This window comes from Panthera tigris, chromosome A2, assembly GCF_018350195.1.
Source record: "Panthera tigris isolate Pti1 chromosome A2, P.tigris_Pti1_mat1.1, whole genome shotgun sequence".
Classification (NCBI taxonomy): domain Eukaryota; kingdom Metazoa; phylum Chordata; class Mammalia; order Carnivora; family Felidae; genus Panthera; species Panthera tigris.
Genome location: NC_056661.1, coordinates 89,231,182 through 89,247,912, shown reverse-complemented (window position 1 = coordinate 89,247,912; position 16,731 = coordinate 89,231,182). Strand labels below are relative to the sequence as shown.

Below are 16,731 nucleotides of genomic sequence, written 5' to 3'. Positions count from 1 at the left end.
TAGAAACTTTTGCTAACAGGGGTGCCTGGGTGGCTCAGTCGGTTGAGCATCCGACTTCAGCTCGGGTCATGATCTCACAGTTCTTGAGTTGGAGCCCCACATCGGGCTCTGTGCTGACAGTTCAGAGCCTGGAGCCTGCTTCGGATTCTGTGTCTCCCTCTCTGCCCCTTCCCCACTCATATTCTGTCCTTCTCTGTCTCTCAAGAATGAGTAAATGTTTAAAAAAATTTTTTTTAAATTAAAAAAAGAGAAACTTTAGCTAAGATTTCCAAGAAAGTATGATACTTGTATTTCATACAACTTTCCAAAAGGGCATCAACATATTCTTTTTTTTTTAATTTATTAAATGTATTTTTATTAATTTTTTTATGTTTTTATTATTTTTGAGAGACACAGAGACAGAGTGCAGGTGGGGGGTGGGCGGGCAGAGAGGGAATCACAGAAACCGAAGCAGGCTCGGGGCTCTGAGCTGCCAGCACAGAACCTGATGCAGCGCAAACCCATGAACCGCGAGATCCATGAACCATGACCTGAGCCAAAGTGAATGAGTCACCCCGTGCTGGCAAATTTTCTTTAATGTGAAATAACTTGACTCTGAACAACTTCAATAAACAGCAAGTGGTAAAAATTTAAAAGACAATAACAAATGTGAATTCTAACCAAGTTAATACATAAATTGAGTAGGATATTGATAAATACCTCAGTAGTACACAGTCAGGAAGTATTTTAAGTATACAATGCTTAAAGCAGAGCACTGCTGTAGCAGCTAGGTGATTTACTGCTGGAGATGCTTGGCTTCAGTGATAGCTTCCCAGAGCATAATCAAAATCTTCTTTTTAATTTTTTTTTTAATTTTTTTTAATATTTATTTATTTTTGAGACCGAAAGCAACAGAGCATGAATGGGGGAGGGTCAGAGAGAGGGAGACAGAATCTGAAGCAGGCTCCAGGCTCTGAGCTGTCAGCACAGAGCCTGACATGGGGTTCGAACTCAGTTGGTTAAGCTTCCTACTTTGGCTCAGGTCATGATCTCATGGTTCTGGAGTCTGAGCCCCACATAGGACTCTGGGATGATGGGACAAAGCCTGCTTGGGATTTTCTCTCCTTCCTCTCTCTCTGCACCTCCCCTGATCTCTCTCTCTCAAAAATAAATAAATAAACAAAAAATTAAACGTTAAATCACATTTGTTGCTAATTTATATTCTTAGAGAAATCCTACTTTTATATGCCTGTGTTTATAGAGTGCTACAATTACCTGTGCTAATGAGAGACTAAGAGAAAAATACCAGGTGTACTCACAACTGCAAAGAAAAGACCTCCCCCCCCAACCCCCCCTCCCAGCCGTTCCCAGAACCAGCCAGGGCGTGCCCGGTTGTGGTCTGACCTAAAGGCGGGAACCAATCAAGTTCTGCTGAGTGGTTTGAAAAAAAGGCGGGAACCAATCAAGTTCTGCTGAGTGTTCAAATTTAAATGTCAACCAATAACAGCTCTGTAACTGCAAAAAAAATCCCTAACTTGTTTGTGCCTGTCTATAAAAGAAGCTGTAAGATCCTTGATCTGGGCCTCTTAGCGTCACCGGCAAGAGTGCACAGAGGACCGGGTTCGAACCTGCAATAAACGACCCTTGCCGCTTGGCTTTGACTCTGGACTCTGGTGGTTTGTTTTCAGGGGGTCTCTCAAATCTGGACATATCATTTGGGGGCTCGTCCGGGATCCCCCCAAACCCACCAGACCCCAAGTCAACGGGTGGTCCCTGAGACCGATCGGTAAGTGAGCCGCCTCTGTCTGTTTCTGTTTGTTCGTTTCTGGCTCTCCCGCGCGGGATCTGTATCGATGACTGACACAGCCCTGGAGGACGTGCTATAGGGCAGTCGGTCGGGTCCAGTAGGAGATGTCCACTGGCACCCGTCTGGGGCACCTTTTTGGGCCCATTGGAATTTTTCTGTTCGGGTGGCGGACACCCGAAACGCGCTAGCGATCTAAGTGTTGTGTTCTCTATTCTATAACCTTTAAGTGTTAAACTCCTTCTCTTTCACAGGTGACCTGGCCTGGCCCAGCCAGAAATCCTCATAACTTTACTGCTTCTCCTTTTAATCCTTTCCTCCACCTCCAGGATACAGATGGGCCAATCTCAAAGCACTCCTCTTTCTCTCCTCGTTGCTAACTTCAGGGATGTTAGAACCAGAGGACAGAATTTGAGTTTAGACATCCGGCAGGGAAAATTAATAACCCTCTGCCGCTCCGAATGGCCAACCTTCAGCGTTGGATGGCCAACCGAAGGAACTTTCTGCCTCCCTATAATTGCTAAGGTGAAATCAAAGATTTTTCTACCGGGTCGCGAGGGACACCCGGATCAGATTCCCTACATCCTTGTATGGTGGAGTTTAGTGGAAAATCCACCCCCTTGGTTGGCCCCCTTCCTATCCTCGGGAATGTGTAAGGTCCTTGCCATGCGGCCTGCAGATTCCCCAAAATCAAGGACGCCAGCCGTGCCCTTGTATCCCATATTGCCCGATAGTCAGGACCTACTATCCCTAGACCCTCCACCCTATCATCCCCCTCCCCTCGTACCCCAGGCCCTGCCCCCAGCAGCCGCCCCACCAGTCGCCCCGCTAGTTGCCCCCCTAGGGGAACCGGGAGGACGGGAAGTGGCAGCTGCGCCAGAACCAGGAGGACGGGAGGCAGCAGCCGCGCCGGGCCCCATTGAAAACAACCGCGAGGGGCCAGCTGGCCGAACCCGCAGGCGCACCCAGCGTGAGCCAAACCCTCGCCTCCCAGACTCCACTGTGGCCCTAACCCTGCGGGAAATAGGACCCCCCGATGAAACAGGCAACCCCCGACTCCAGTATTGGCCCTTTTCCACCAGTGACATTTACAACTGGAAAACACAGAACGCTTGATTCTCTGATAACCCTAAAGACCTAATAGCTCTTTTAGACAGTGTCATGTTCACCCACCAGCCCACCTGGGACGACTGTCAGCAGCTCCTCCGCATCCTGTTCACTACAGAGGAGCGAGAGAGGATCCAATTAGAAGCAAGAAAGCTGGTTCCCGGAGACGACGGTTGGCCGACATCTAACCCTGACCTCATTAATGCAGCTTTCCCCCTAACCAGACCTCCACAGGACGAATGGGACTACAACACGGCAGAAAGTAGGGGAAGGCTACTCATTTATCGCCAGACTCTGATGGCGGGTCTCCGGGCTGCAGCTCGCAAGCCCACCAATTTGGCTAAGGTATATTCGGTCATACAGGGAAAGGCAGAGAGTCCAGCTGCTTACTTAGAAAGATTAATGGAAGCCTTTAGGTAGTTTACCCCCATGGATCCAGAAGTCCCTGAGAACCAGGCTGCTGTCGTTATGTCCTTTGTAAATCAAGCAGCTCCTGACATTAAGAAAAAACTCCAAAGGCTAGAGGATTTAGAAGGTAAACAGATCCAGGATCTGCTCCGAATAGCACAACGGGTCTACAACAACAGGGACGCCCCAGAAGAGAGACAGATCAAGGCCACAGAGAAAATGACTAAAGCCCTGGCCGCTATAGTCCAGAAAGAACAGCCACCCCCAGAAGGCACTCAAACAACACGCCCTCCCAGGCAGCACTTAGATAAAGATCAATGTGCCTATTGTAAAGAAAAAGGCCATTGGATACGAGAATGCCCCAAGAAGAAACAACCCCGCCCCAGCCAAGGACAATGGCAGCCTAAAATAGCCCCCATACTGTTTACCCAAGATACAGAATAGGGAGGATGGGGTTCGGATCCCCTCCCCGAACCTAGGGTAACGTTGCAAGTGGAGGGGACCCCGGTCCAGTTCTTAGTTGATGCCGGGGCACAGCACTCAGTTCTGGTCAAGCCCTATGGAAAAGTATCTGAAAAATCATCCTGGGTACAAGGGGCCACCGGAATAAAGAAGTACCCCTGGGCAATTCAGAGGACTGTGGACTTAGGAACTGGGAAGGTAACCCACTCCTTCCTGGTCATTCCCGACAGCCCCTGCCCCCTGTTGGGGAGGGATTTGGTTACCAAAATAGGGGCCCAAATTCATTTCCAACCGGGGGGACCCACAGTGACTGACTTCCACAACCAACCCATATCTGTACTCACTGTGAAACCAGAAGATGAATATAGGCTCCATCAGGAACCCACTCCTCTGGATCAGGGCATCGAGCCCTGGCTTCAATGCTTCCCAGACGCGTGGGCAGAAACCGGTGGTATGGGGCTAGCAAAACATCGCCCAGCCCTATTTATAGAGGTCAAGCCCGGGACGGACCCCGTCCGTGTGCGCCAATACCCTATGCCCGCGGAAGCCAAAAATGGCATCACACCACATATCCGCCGCCTCCTTGACTTCGGGGTCCTACGCACCTGCCACTCAGCATGGAATACCCCCCTGCTGCCCGTGCACAAACCCAACAGCGGGGAATACAGAACAGTGCAGGACCTGAGAGAAGTCAATAAGCGGGTGATGGACATACATCCAACTGTTCCTAACCCCTATACTCTCCTGAGCACCCTCAGCCCAGAAAAACAATGGTATACTGTTCTGGATCTAAAAGATGCTTTTTTCAGCCTACCACTAGCACCTAAAAGTCAAGAGCTATTTGCATTCGAGTGGACAGATCCAGACAGGGGCATAAATGGCCAGCTCACTTGGACCAGACTGCCACAAGGATTCAAGAACTCTCCGACCCTATTCGACGAGGCTCTACATGAAGATTTAAGTGAGTACAGACAACAACACCCTAATATAACTCTCCTACAGTATGTTGATGATCTCTTAATAGCTGCTGAGACACCCGAAGCCTGCATCCAGGGAACCGAAGGTCTCCTGCGAACTCTGGGAACCTTAGGCTACCGCGCCTCAGCAAAGAAGGCTCAGATCTGCAAGTCAGAGGTAACTTACCTGGGTTACTTACTGACAGGGGGGGCAATTCTGGCTAATGGATGCCCGGAAGGAGACTGTCCTTCGTATTCCCAGACCGCAGACACCACGACAGGTGAGGGAATTCCTAGGGTCGGCTGGGTTCTGCAGACTATGGATACCAGGGTTTGCTGAATTAGCAAAACCTTTATACCAGGCAACAAAAGATCAACAGCCCTTTAGTTGGACGGAAGAAGCCGAATAGGCCTTCCAACAAATTAAAACTTCTCTGCTATCAGCACCTGCCCTGGGACTCCCCGATGTCTCCAAACCCTTCCACCTATATGTAGATGAAAACCGAGGCATAGCTAACGCGGTGCTAATCCAGCATTTAGGCCCCTGGCGCAGGCCAGTAGCCTATCTGTCTAAAAAGCTAGATCCAGTGGCCGCCGGATGGCCACCCTGTCTCCGGATGATTGCAGCCACTGCCCTAATGGTAAAGGACGCTGATAAGCTGACCATGGGCCAAGAGCTACAAGTCACCACCCCGCATACCATCGAGGGCATCCTCAAGCAGCTGCCTGACAGATGGCTGAGCAATGCCCGACTCACTCATTACCAGGGACTGCTGTTGAACCCCCTCAGGGTCATCTTCACCCCCCCACAAAGGCCCTGAACCCAGCATCACTGCTGCCAGACCCAGACATGGGAACCCCACTTCATGACTGCGCCAACATACTGGCTCAAGTTTATGGGGTCTGGGAGGACTTGCAGGACCAACCATTATCGGATGTGGACGCCATCTGGTTCACCGACGGAAGCAGCTTTGTTCACCAAGGACAAAGGTATGCGGGGGCGGCCGTAACTTCAGAAACCGAGGTGATTTGGGCAGAAGCCCTACCCCCCGGAACCTCGGCCCAGAAGGCTGAACTAATAGCCTTAACCCAGGCCCTAAAATTAGGGAGAGACAGCAAGCTAACCGTGTACACTGATAGCCGATATGCCTTTGCCACCACTCATGTACATGGGGCGATATACAGAGAACGGGGGCTCCTCACAGCTGAAGGGAAAGACATCAAAAATAAAGAAGAGATTCTAGCCCTGCTAGCACCCTTATGGGAACCCAAAAAACTAGCGATTGTGCATTGCCCAGGACACCAGAAGACAACCGACCCAGTTTCCCGGGGCAACAATTTGGCCCATCAGACTGCAAAAAAACATAGCTCGGCCCCCAGCGCAATTACCGACCCTATAGCTGCCAGACCCCGGACCCCGGGAATTGCCCCCCAGCCCTGAGTATTCAGAAAGCGACATTCAATGGATGAGTAAACTTCCTATGACCCGAATCAAAGATGGCTGGTGGAGAGACTCCAAAAGCAGCATTATACTCCCAGATAAACTAGGATGGCAAGTTCTAGAGCGGATCCATCGCAGCACCCACTTAGGTTCCTGGTGAATGTTGGACTTACTGAGACAGACTGGACTAAAAATCAGAAATGTCTCTGATAAGGTCGATCAAGTAGTCACTAAATGTACAGTGTGTCAACTCAACAATGTGAGTAGCAATCCTCAGACAACAGGGGTAAGACAAAGAGGGAGCAGACCGGGGGCCTATTGGGAAATAGATTTCACTGAGGTAAAACCAGGAAAATATGGATATAAGTATTTGCTAGTTTTTGTAGATACCTTTTCAGGATGGACTGAAGCCTTTCCAACCAAGAATGAAACGGCGCAGATTGTAGCCAAAAAGATCCTAGAAGAAATCCTGCCCAAGTATGGTTTTCCAGTAATGATAGGGTCAGACAATGGACCTGCATTCGTCTCTAAGGTAAGTCAGGGACTGGCTTCCATACTTGGGGCTGATTGGAAATTACATTGTGCATACCGACCCCAAAGCTCAGGACAGGTAGAGAGAATGAACAGAACATTAAAGGAGACCCTAACCAAATTGACCATGGAGACTGGCGCTAATTGGGTGGTCCTTCTCCCCTACGCTCTGTTCAGGGTGCGTAATTCCCCATACAAACTGGCACTCACACCCTATGAAATAATACATGGTAGACCACCCCCCATCATCCCTAACCTAAAAGATAACCTTGTCAAAGCTGAGAACGATAATAGTCTTGAATTCTTGTTCTTCTACAAGCCTTGCAGAGGGTCCATGAAGATGTATGGCCCAAATTAAAGGAACTCTATGAGGCTGGACCCCCGCCTATTCCACATCACTTCTGGCCAAGGGATTGGGTCCTCGTCAAACGTCATCGGCAGGGAACTCTAGAGCCCAGGTGGAAAGGACCCTTCCAGGTCATCCTGACGATGCCTACTGCCATCAAAGTAGACGGAATCGCCACCTGGATCCATTTCGCCCACGCCAAACCAGTGGACCCATTCTCAGTCCTCATCAGACCTTCAAAGACAACCTGGACTGTTGATCGGACTAAGGACAATCCTTTAAAATTGACCCTACGCCGCCAACGGACTGAGCCGTAACTATGGTACTTGCCCTCCTCTTGATTGTTCTGCAAATTCTGTCTGTAAATCCAAACCCCCACAACCCCTATAATTTGACATGGGAAATTACTAATTTAGAGACTCATGAAGTCTACAACAAAACCCTAGGAACTGCCCCATTAAATACCTGGTGCCCAGATTTATATTTTAATTTAGAAAAAATTAGCCCATTAGAAGAAATGGAAGGAGGCAAATGGAGGCAACTGCAAAGGAGGGTATCAATAAGTAGAAATGGATTTTATGCATGTCCAGGATTTAGGATGGGGGCGATGAGGCACACATGTGGAGGGTTTGAAACCCTCTATTGCACAGCCTGGAGTTGCGTCACCTCCAATGATGGGGAAGGGAAGTGGGAAGTAAAACCCCAATTTTTGAAATGTCCTATGTCCAACCATGTACCCGCACCAGGTATGATGAAAACTGTAACCTTATTCATGTAAGATTTACAGAGGAGGGGAAAAAGGACAGGCGGTGGGTCTCAGGACTCACCTGAGGACTCTACTTATATCAATATCCCCTCTTTGGGACTGCCATTCAAATAAAATTAAAAGTCTCCCCTCTTGTACAACCGGTGGGGCCAAATCAGGTATTAGGAAAAAAAAAAAAAAAGAGACGAGCCTATCCCCAGGCAGATCCCCACTACTCCCTCCAGCAGGACCCCCGTCCTTACCCCAGGAGTAAAAGCACAAGCTGTCCAAGAAAATCAGAACCCAGAAGGCATTGACTCCCTATGGAAATTGCTAATAGCAGAGTATGAGACCTTAAACCGATCGGACCCTGAGGCAACAAGGGCCTGCTGGCTATGTTATGATATAAAACCCCCCTTCTACAAAGCCATAGGTCTAGCTGCCCCTTTTTCACAGTCAGGAGAAGAGTCGCCAGCAGCTTGCAAGTGGAATCGAAAGGGCCCCGACCTCACACTGCAAGCTGTCACTGGCAATGGGACTTGTATAGGAAAGGTCCCCTCTAGCCATATCCAGCTCTGTGCCCCAACTAATTACTCTATGGATGAATCTAAATGGATAATTCCAACTCCTGACAGTTGGTGGATTTGTTCTAAGACAGGGCTCACCCCATGTGTTAGCAGAGATGTTTTTAATTCGTCACCCGAATATTGTATCATGGTATTAATATTTCCAAAGGTTATTTACCACCGAGAAAATGTTGTATATGATCTGTGGACAGAAGGGACGGAAGCAAGAGAGTCAATAAGAACAAAACGGGAGCCCTTTACGGCCATAACCTTGGCCACCTTATTTGGCTTCGGTGCCATAGGGGCAGGAACAGGGATCTCATCACTAGCCATCCAGCACCGAGGGTTCAATAGCCTAAGGGCAGCCATTGATGAGGATATAGCCAGACTTGAGGACTCAATCTCGCACCTTGAAAAATCTCTGACCTCCCTTTCTGAAGTGGTCCTACAGAACCGAAGGGGGCTAGATCTAGTCTTCCTCCGACAGGGAGGTTTATGTGCAGCCTTAAGAGAAGAATGTTTTTATGCTGACCACACCGGAGTAGTCCAAGAGTCCACGGCTAAAGTTAGAGAAGGCCTGGCCAAACGGAATCATGAACGAGAACAACAACAAGGCTGGTCTGAGTCTTGGTTCAATCAGTCCCCATGGCTAGCCACCCTGCTTTCTGCTCTAGCTGGGCCCCTTATACTCCTCCTTCTCCTCACCTTCGGGCCTTATATTATTAATAAACTAGTTGCCTTTATCAAAGACCTAGTTAACACGATCCAACTGATGGTCCTTAGGACCCAATACCAACCTGTCATTACCGAAACATTTGAGTCAGACACATAAGATCCAAGATTGGCTCTTAAGGCACCAAAGAAAGGGGGGAATGAGAGACTAAGAGAAAAATTACCAGATGTACTCACAACTGCAAAGAAAAGACCCCCCCCCCCCCCCCCCCCCCCCCCCCGCCGGTCCTGGAACCAGCCAGGGCGTGCCCGGTTGTGGTCTGACCTAAAGGCGGGAACCAATCAAGTTCTGCTGAGTGTTCAAATTTAAATGTCAACCAATAACAGCTCTGTAACTGCAAAAAAAATCCCTAACTTGTTTGTGCCTGTCTATAAAAGAAGCTGTAAGATCCTCGATCTGGGCCTCTTAGCATCACCGGCAAGAGTGCACAGAGGACCGGGTTCAAACCTGCAATAAACAACCCTTGCTGCTTGGCTTTGACTCTGGACTCTGGTGGTTTGTTTTCAGGGGGTCTGTCAAATCGGGGCATATCACTAACAATAATATCTTGTTGCATCAAGCATTATTAATGGGTGATAATTAACAGTGTTCTTGTACAATAACAAGATATAATACTGTCCAGTTTGCTTTGATACGATGTGATTATATCATTAAAATTACCATGAATTTTTAAAATGGAATTTCTTTTCAGGAGAAAGTAAAATTATACGTAAATATTTTGTTTTTTAAAACATCAGTAAGTAAAATGTTTTTGTTGACATAGCTATTAATAGAAAAGTCAGCTTTAATTTTACTACAGATTTAATATTATTTAAAAATAGTGTCAAAGGAAATAGTATTTTTAAATATACATTTAAGTTCTCAAAAAAACTGAAATAGTCCAGTAAGAGATAAAATTCTAATAGAGCTTAATGAAAAATAACTATTATCTGCTCTTTTCATGAATTATTGTGAAACATGTAACATAAAAAAAAAGTTTGAATGGTCAGTTTCTATATTTTTTAAAACTCTCTCTATATTTTTAATATAACGCATGAAGAGAAGCATATTATTTTGGCCACTGATTTACCTTTAACAACCTAAGCTACATTTTACATTTAAAGTTCATTCTTTTCTCTGGTAAGGGAAATATGTATTTTTCTTTAATTTTTATCTTGAAAATAGCATCTCCTTGCTGGCAGAAAGTAATAAACATTTATAGCTATCCATAATCTGATTACTTGGAGTAGATAAAATTCTGTATATTTCCTTGCATCTTTGAAATTAACACTTAGAGAAAGTACCAAAAAAAGTATATGCTTAAGATATTTTCATTTATCCTAGCCTTTCTCAAGAAGAGGTAAATAGTTTCTGTTATTTTATTTTTAACTTCTCAGGCATGAAATTGTAAGGAGATGATCTATTTGCAAATGAACTCTTTTTACATGCAAAGAGCAGTATTATTTTGTTATTCAGTGGCATTCTTCAAATCTTTAATGACATCTGTTTTTATCAAGCAGGAAGAAGAGGCCATCACTCAGTAGGTGAATGGCCTAAGCTTCTGTTAACAACTGGCTGGGAATTAAAATCCTTGTTACACAAAACTATTTTCAATACACTTAATCTTTGCCCCTTTCTGTGTTAGAGGTCCACGACTTTTACTTTGAAGCAATCCGCTGAGTTTCCGGACAGATTTGCATATTATTGTTTTATTATATCTTGCCAGTTATGGGAATAAAAAGCTATTTGAAAAATAAAAATAGTACTTCTATAATAATTTGATGCATATTAAATGACTTTGCTATAATTCATAAAATTTGCTTTTCCTACATACAGAGGCATTTCATCCCATGAGACAATTAAGTTTAAGGACATCACAGTCTCATTAATGCAAATAGTAACAAAAAATGTAGCACAATGACATTCTGAATTAGAAAGATTTCTTAATTAAATGTTTTATATTTTTGTTTTATTTTTGAATTTTGATATATAAAGTCAATTTAGTATTTCATCTCTTCCTCAAATGTTTTCTTTTTTCTACAACAAATTTACCTATGTTTCTGCATGTATCATAGATATAGATAGATATTTAGGTATCTTTCCATATATATTTTGTTGAAAGAATTTCAGAAAACAGAAAGAATGAGCCTATATGTCTATCGCCCAGTATCTTGTATCCTATTGTTATAAAGAGATACTATGGGGCAAGGGTAACATATGTCTGAAATGTAACTTTTTTTTATTGACTTTAAAAACAATAAAACAATTACGTACTTCTTCTGTACATATAAGCACTTTCCCACGAAGATATTAAAAGTAGAAAAGCCCTAGTATGTAGTCTTTTTAAAATTATTATTATTTTTTTAATATGAAATTTATTGTCAAATTGGTTTCCATACAACACCCAGTGCTCATCCCAACAGGTGCCCTCCTCAATGCCCATCACCCACCCTCCCCTCACTCCCACCCTCCATCACCCATCAGTTTATTCTCAGTTTTTAAGTTTCTTATGGTTTGCCTCCCTTCCTAAGTTTTTTTTTTTTTTTTCCCCTTCTCCTTTCCCATGGTCCAGCAATAGAACTGGTAGGAATTAACCCAAGGGATACAGGAGTGCTGATGCATAGGGGCACTTGTACCCCAATGTTTATAGCAGCACTCTCAACAATAGCCAAATTATGCAAAGAGCCTAAACTGATGAATGGATAAAGAAATTGTGGTTTATATACACAATGGAATACTACTTGGCATTGAGAAAGAATGAAATATGGCCTTTTGTAGCAACATGGATGGAACTGGAGAGTGTTATGCTAAGTGAAATAATTCATACAGAGAAAGACAGATACAATATGTTTTCACTCTTATGTGGATCCTGAGAAACTTAATAGTATATTGTCTTTAAGATAGTTAGCTTAGGGGCGCCTGGGTGGCTCAGTAGTTTGAGCCTCAGACTTTGGCTCAGGTTATAATCTCATGGCTCAAGGGTTCGAGCTCCGCATTGGGCTCTGTACTGACAGCGTGGAGCCTGGTGCCTGCTCCAGAGTCTGTGTCTCCTCTCTGCGTTCCTCCCCCATTCGAGCTCTGTCTCTCTCTCTCTTAAAAAATAAACATTAAAAAAAAAAAAGATAGCTTAGTTACCTTAACCAGCAAATTTTCAATAAATGAAAAGTTAATTTTTAAAAAATTTTTTCCTAACACTTATACTAAGATATAGAAATCTCACCTGAAAATTCATCATTTAAGAATTGCCTTTAAAAGTTTTGGCTGCCTGAATTCATACTGCATATTATAAAAACAAATGGGATAAAATTTTAATTTAAAGCATTCTTGGATATTAGCAGCAAGAGTTATCTATGCGAAGCAAATTCATATCCTTACTATAGGAAAATATGTTAAACTAGACCAGAAAATATTACAATATTTAAAAAAATCTAATGACTGAGAGCACAATTAAATAAAACAAAATCAAAGAAAACTAACTTAGCAAGGGTGAATCCCAGAAGAAACAAAGCAAGAGAATGAGATCCACACCACCTTCGGATGTTGGATTCTTCAAAGGGAGGATAAATATAAGCATTTAAAGAAATAAAACATAAAAGGACAACATTAGTAAATAGGAAAACACTATGAAAATTGATCAAAGCATATGCGAAAAAGAAACAAATATACTATTGAGAAAATGAAATACTAAAAGTAAAAATTACATATTCAGTAGATTGGGCATGTAGGTCTAGAACTGGAAGATCACTCTAGCACTTGTATAATTCCATAGTTTTGGGCAAGTCACTTCCTGATATAAACCCAGATATATCTTCCATGAATATAAATGCCATCAATAATATGTTATATATATTTTTCTCTATTGTATCTATTACGTTTTACGTTTCAAATCTATCATTATTTATTTTTAAAATGTACTTTTTATAAAAGTAATATATTTCAAATACTCTCTTGTTACCACCTATATGCCAGGTACACGTTGACAAATCTTTGAGGGGGCAAAAGCTAAAAATGTTGGAGAAAATATGCAATATAAAATGTTAAATCCATCAATGAGCTAAGATAAAGAAACATTTTTAAGCTAAAAATTAAACAAAAATATGAACGTTCAATTGTTATTTAAAGTGATTTCAACTTGATGGTATTTGTAAAAACAGGCAAAGGTAATATTAATTGCCATGCACATGTAGAGTGTGGTACCAGAAGACAAAACTCAGATTTAATAGCTGCGTAATAAAACTGGAGCAAACTCAGGATACATACGGATGTCTTTCTTGTTTCAGGTATATTCTACCATAAAGACAAACAAGTTTAAAAAAGCAGCCAAATATTTAAATGATACATAAACTGACTAGTTGAGGCACTTCATACCTTTCGGGATGCCAAGGACTTGAAGCAAAGGGAATACCAAGGGGTGATCTCAACATTAAGTACAGGTCTTCCCTTTTGGTATTTGCCAATTCCAAAGCAGTTAGTGATGGCCTGACAAAGAGAAATCTTAAGAGGTAGTACAGAACAGAAGATGGGACTTCAGACTCTTCCAAGGAAGAGAGTTTCTGGAAAAATCCGCAGGTTGGAATACCTAACAGTTCTCACTATATGAGTAAGGATAGACTGGAAATAGATCAGTGTCTATAGACAAACTGATCTTCAAATCATCTGAACCCTTGGTTCCACTTAGAAGAGAAGATATATACCTATTGCTACTGCAATCCAAAATGATGAGTAAATTCTCTATGAATTCTTTAAAATAAGAAAGCCTTTGATTATATCTAAAATGTCCAACATTTGGGGCACCTGGGTGTCTTAGTCACTTAAGCGTCTGACTCTTGATTTCAGCTCAGGTCGTAACCTAATGGTCATGAGATCAAACCCCATGTCAGGCTCTGTGCTCAGTGTGGAGCCTGCTTAACATTCTGTTTCTCCTTCTGCTCCTCCCCCCATCTCAGAAACTAAATAAATAAAAATAAATAGAAAATAAAAATCTAGAAAGTCCACATTCAACAAAAATTGCCAGTCCTATCAATAGATAAAAGCAAATGAGGAATAACCAGGAGAATACAGACAAAAGAAACAGATTAACAAGAAAAAAAAATTATCAGATAAAGACTTTAAAATACCTATGATTAGTATTCATGAAATAAAATACGTAATAGAATTTTAGTAGATAAATGTGAAATGTAAAAGGAAGGAAGGAAGGGAAAAAGGAAGCAAAATAAAGAAGAGAATAAAAACATACTTTACGATTTTCTGAAGGAAAATTAAAAGTAAGGATTCAGTAGATAGGTTCACTAATTAGACATAGAAATAATTAATAAACTAGAAATTTAGTTCTACTTTAGTCATATTGTTCTGCTATAACAAAAATATCAGACCAGGTAGCTTAAACAATATACCTTTATTACTCATAGTCTTGGAGTCTAGGAATTTCAAGATCAAGGTGCTGGAAGATTTATTCCAGGTGAAGGCCTTCATGGCTTACATATAACCACCATGTTGCTATATCCTACATGGCAAAGAGAGAGATTATCTCTTATGTCTCCTTCTGTAGGAGTACTAATCCCCTTCATAGGGGTTTCACCCTCATGACCTAATGATGTCCCTAAAGCTCCTCACTAAATACCATCACATTGGAAAGAAGGGCTTGAAGCTATCACTTTTGGGGAGCACAAACATTTGCTCCATGGCAAGACCCGAGGAAATAACCAAACTGAAGCATGGAGAAAAGAAAAAAAAATAAACATCAAAAAATATATTGGACAGAGGGTAACTTTTTACCATATGTGTGAAACAGAAGTCTTGAGAAATACAGGAAGAAAATGTAGAAAATAAATATTTTAAGAGATAACAGACTAGATTTTTCCAAAAGTAATAAAAGACATCAGACTAAATATACAAGAAGAATCGAGAGAGTCGAACCAGATAAATATAAATAATACCATTCCTGACACCTCTAAGTCTAGTGAACATCAAGACCAGAAGATAATATAAAAAACCATAAGGTAAACAAAATGCAGTACAACTCTCTCAAAGGAACAGCAATAAAAAAAAAGGAACAGCAATAAGACTAATATTTGTCTTCTCAAAAGAAACAATAGGTAAGACAAGAAACTGTTATTTGAAAGGAAACATCATACCCCAAGTTACATTGCTACTGAAAGTATTCTTCAAGAATCTATGCAAACTAAGGACACTTTTAGACAAAGAGTAAATAAGATTATTCATTAGCAGTAGGTACATATTAAAGACAATACTCAAAGGTAATCTTCAGGCAAAACAAACAAACAAATAAAATGAATGGGTGGGTAAAACCAAAGTTATGCAGTAAGGAATGATTATTAACAAAAAGCATACATAGGTGGGTAAATATGTAAGTATTGACTTTTCAAACAACAAAACATACCTACAGCTTTGAAATATGCCTATCATTAAATACATAACATTAAGAATATGGTAGCAGAGGTTAACTGAAGTTAAAATACCATGAATAGTTTTTACACTGTAAAAGGTTGAGAGTGCTCATTTGTTTCATAATCTAATAAATCACTAGTGAATGTGATGAACGCTAGGGTGACCACAAAAACAAGACTAAAACAATGTATAAAGAATGAGATAAATGAGAAATTGGAATAGCAAAAACAAAACAAGACAACGCAAAAAACATCACAACACTGGAGCACTTGGGTGGCTCAGTCTGTTAAGCGTCCAACATCAGCTCAGGTCATGATCTCGTGTTTCAATGGTATCCAGCTTGCGTCAGACTCTGTGCTGACAGCTCAGAGCCTGGAGCTGGCTTCGATTTCTGTGTCTCCTTCTCTCTCTGCCCCTCCCTCGTTTGCGCCCTGTCTCTCTCTCATAAATAAATAAACATTTAAAAAAATTTAAAGTGTAGAAAGATAGATTGAAATAAGGTATTCAATTAATTATTTAATATATATGTGAACTACTAGATTGGTTTTAAAATACATGCTACTTATAAGATACTTATAAGAGACACATCTTGATTACAAAAACCCAGAATGTTTAAAAATAAAACAATAACATATAACCAGATACTATAAAAATAAAATTGTTTTAGCTATACAAATGTCAAAGTAGACCTTAAGAAGCACTACCGAGATAATTCCGTGAAACATTTAATAATCAAATGTGAAACTATCAAGAAGATACACTAATAGATTTAATGCTTGTATATAAATTTAAAATATAGAAAGCAAAAATCGGCATAACATGAAGGAGAAATAAAAAAAAAAAAAAAACATTATCAGGGCATCTGGGTGGACTGAGTCAGTTAAGCATCTGACTTATTTTGGCACAGGTCAAGATCGCGTGGTTCCTGATATTGAGCCCCATATAGGGCTCTGTGCTGGTGATTCGCTTTCTCCCTTGGGATTCACTCTCTCCTTTCTCTCAGCTCTTCGTCTGCTCACGTGCAGGCATATGTGTTCTCTCAAAATAAATTTAAAAAATGTATATCATAGTGGAAGTTTTTTATATAACTCATTTATAGAAGTCTATAAATTTATAGAAGACTTGAAAAACAATATTAAAAACTTGACCTAATAACCATAAAGAACTACTCAACAGCTAACAACAGTGGAGTGAACTTCTTGTCCAAGTGGGATATTGGACAACATACTGTAATAGAACGTGCTATGAGAGAAAATAAATCTCACC

General features: G+C 41.9%; 1 protein-coding gene across 1 annotated transcript; it reads left to right on the top strand.

Moving 5' to 3' along the window:
• Positions 1-1,957: 1,957 nt before the first annotated feature.
• LOC122236338 lies at positions 1,958-7,351 on the top strand. The gene is given in 5 exon segments (XM_042977206.1): positions 1,958-4,918; positions 4,920-5,525; positions 5,528-6,142; positions 6,144-6,996; positions 6,999-7,351. Coding segments are annotated over 5 exon segments (5,226 nt in total). The 5' UTR covers positions 1,958-2,119.
• The last annotated feature ends 9,380 nt before the right edge of the window (positions 7,352-16,731 follow it).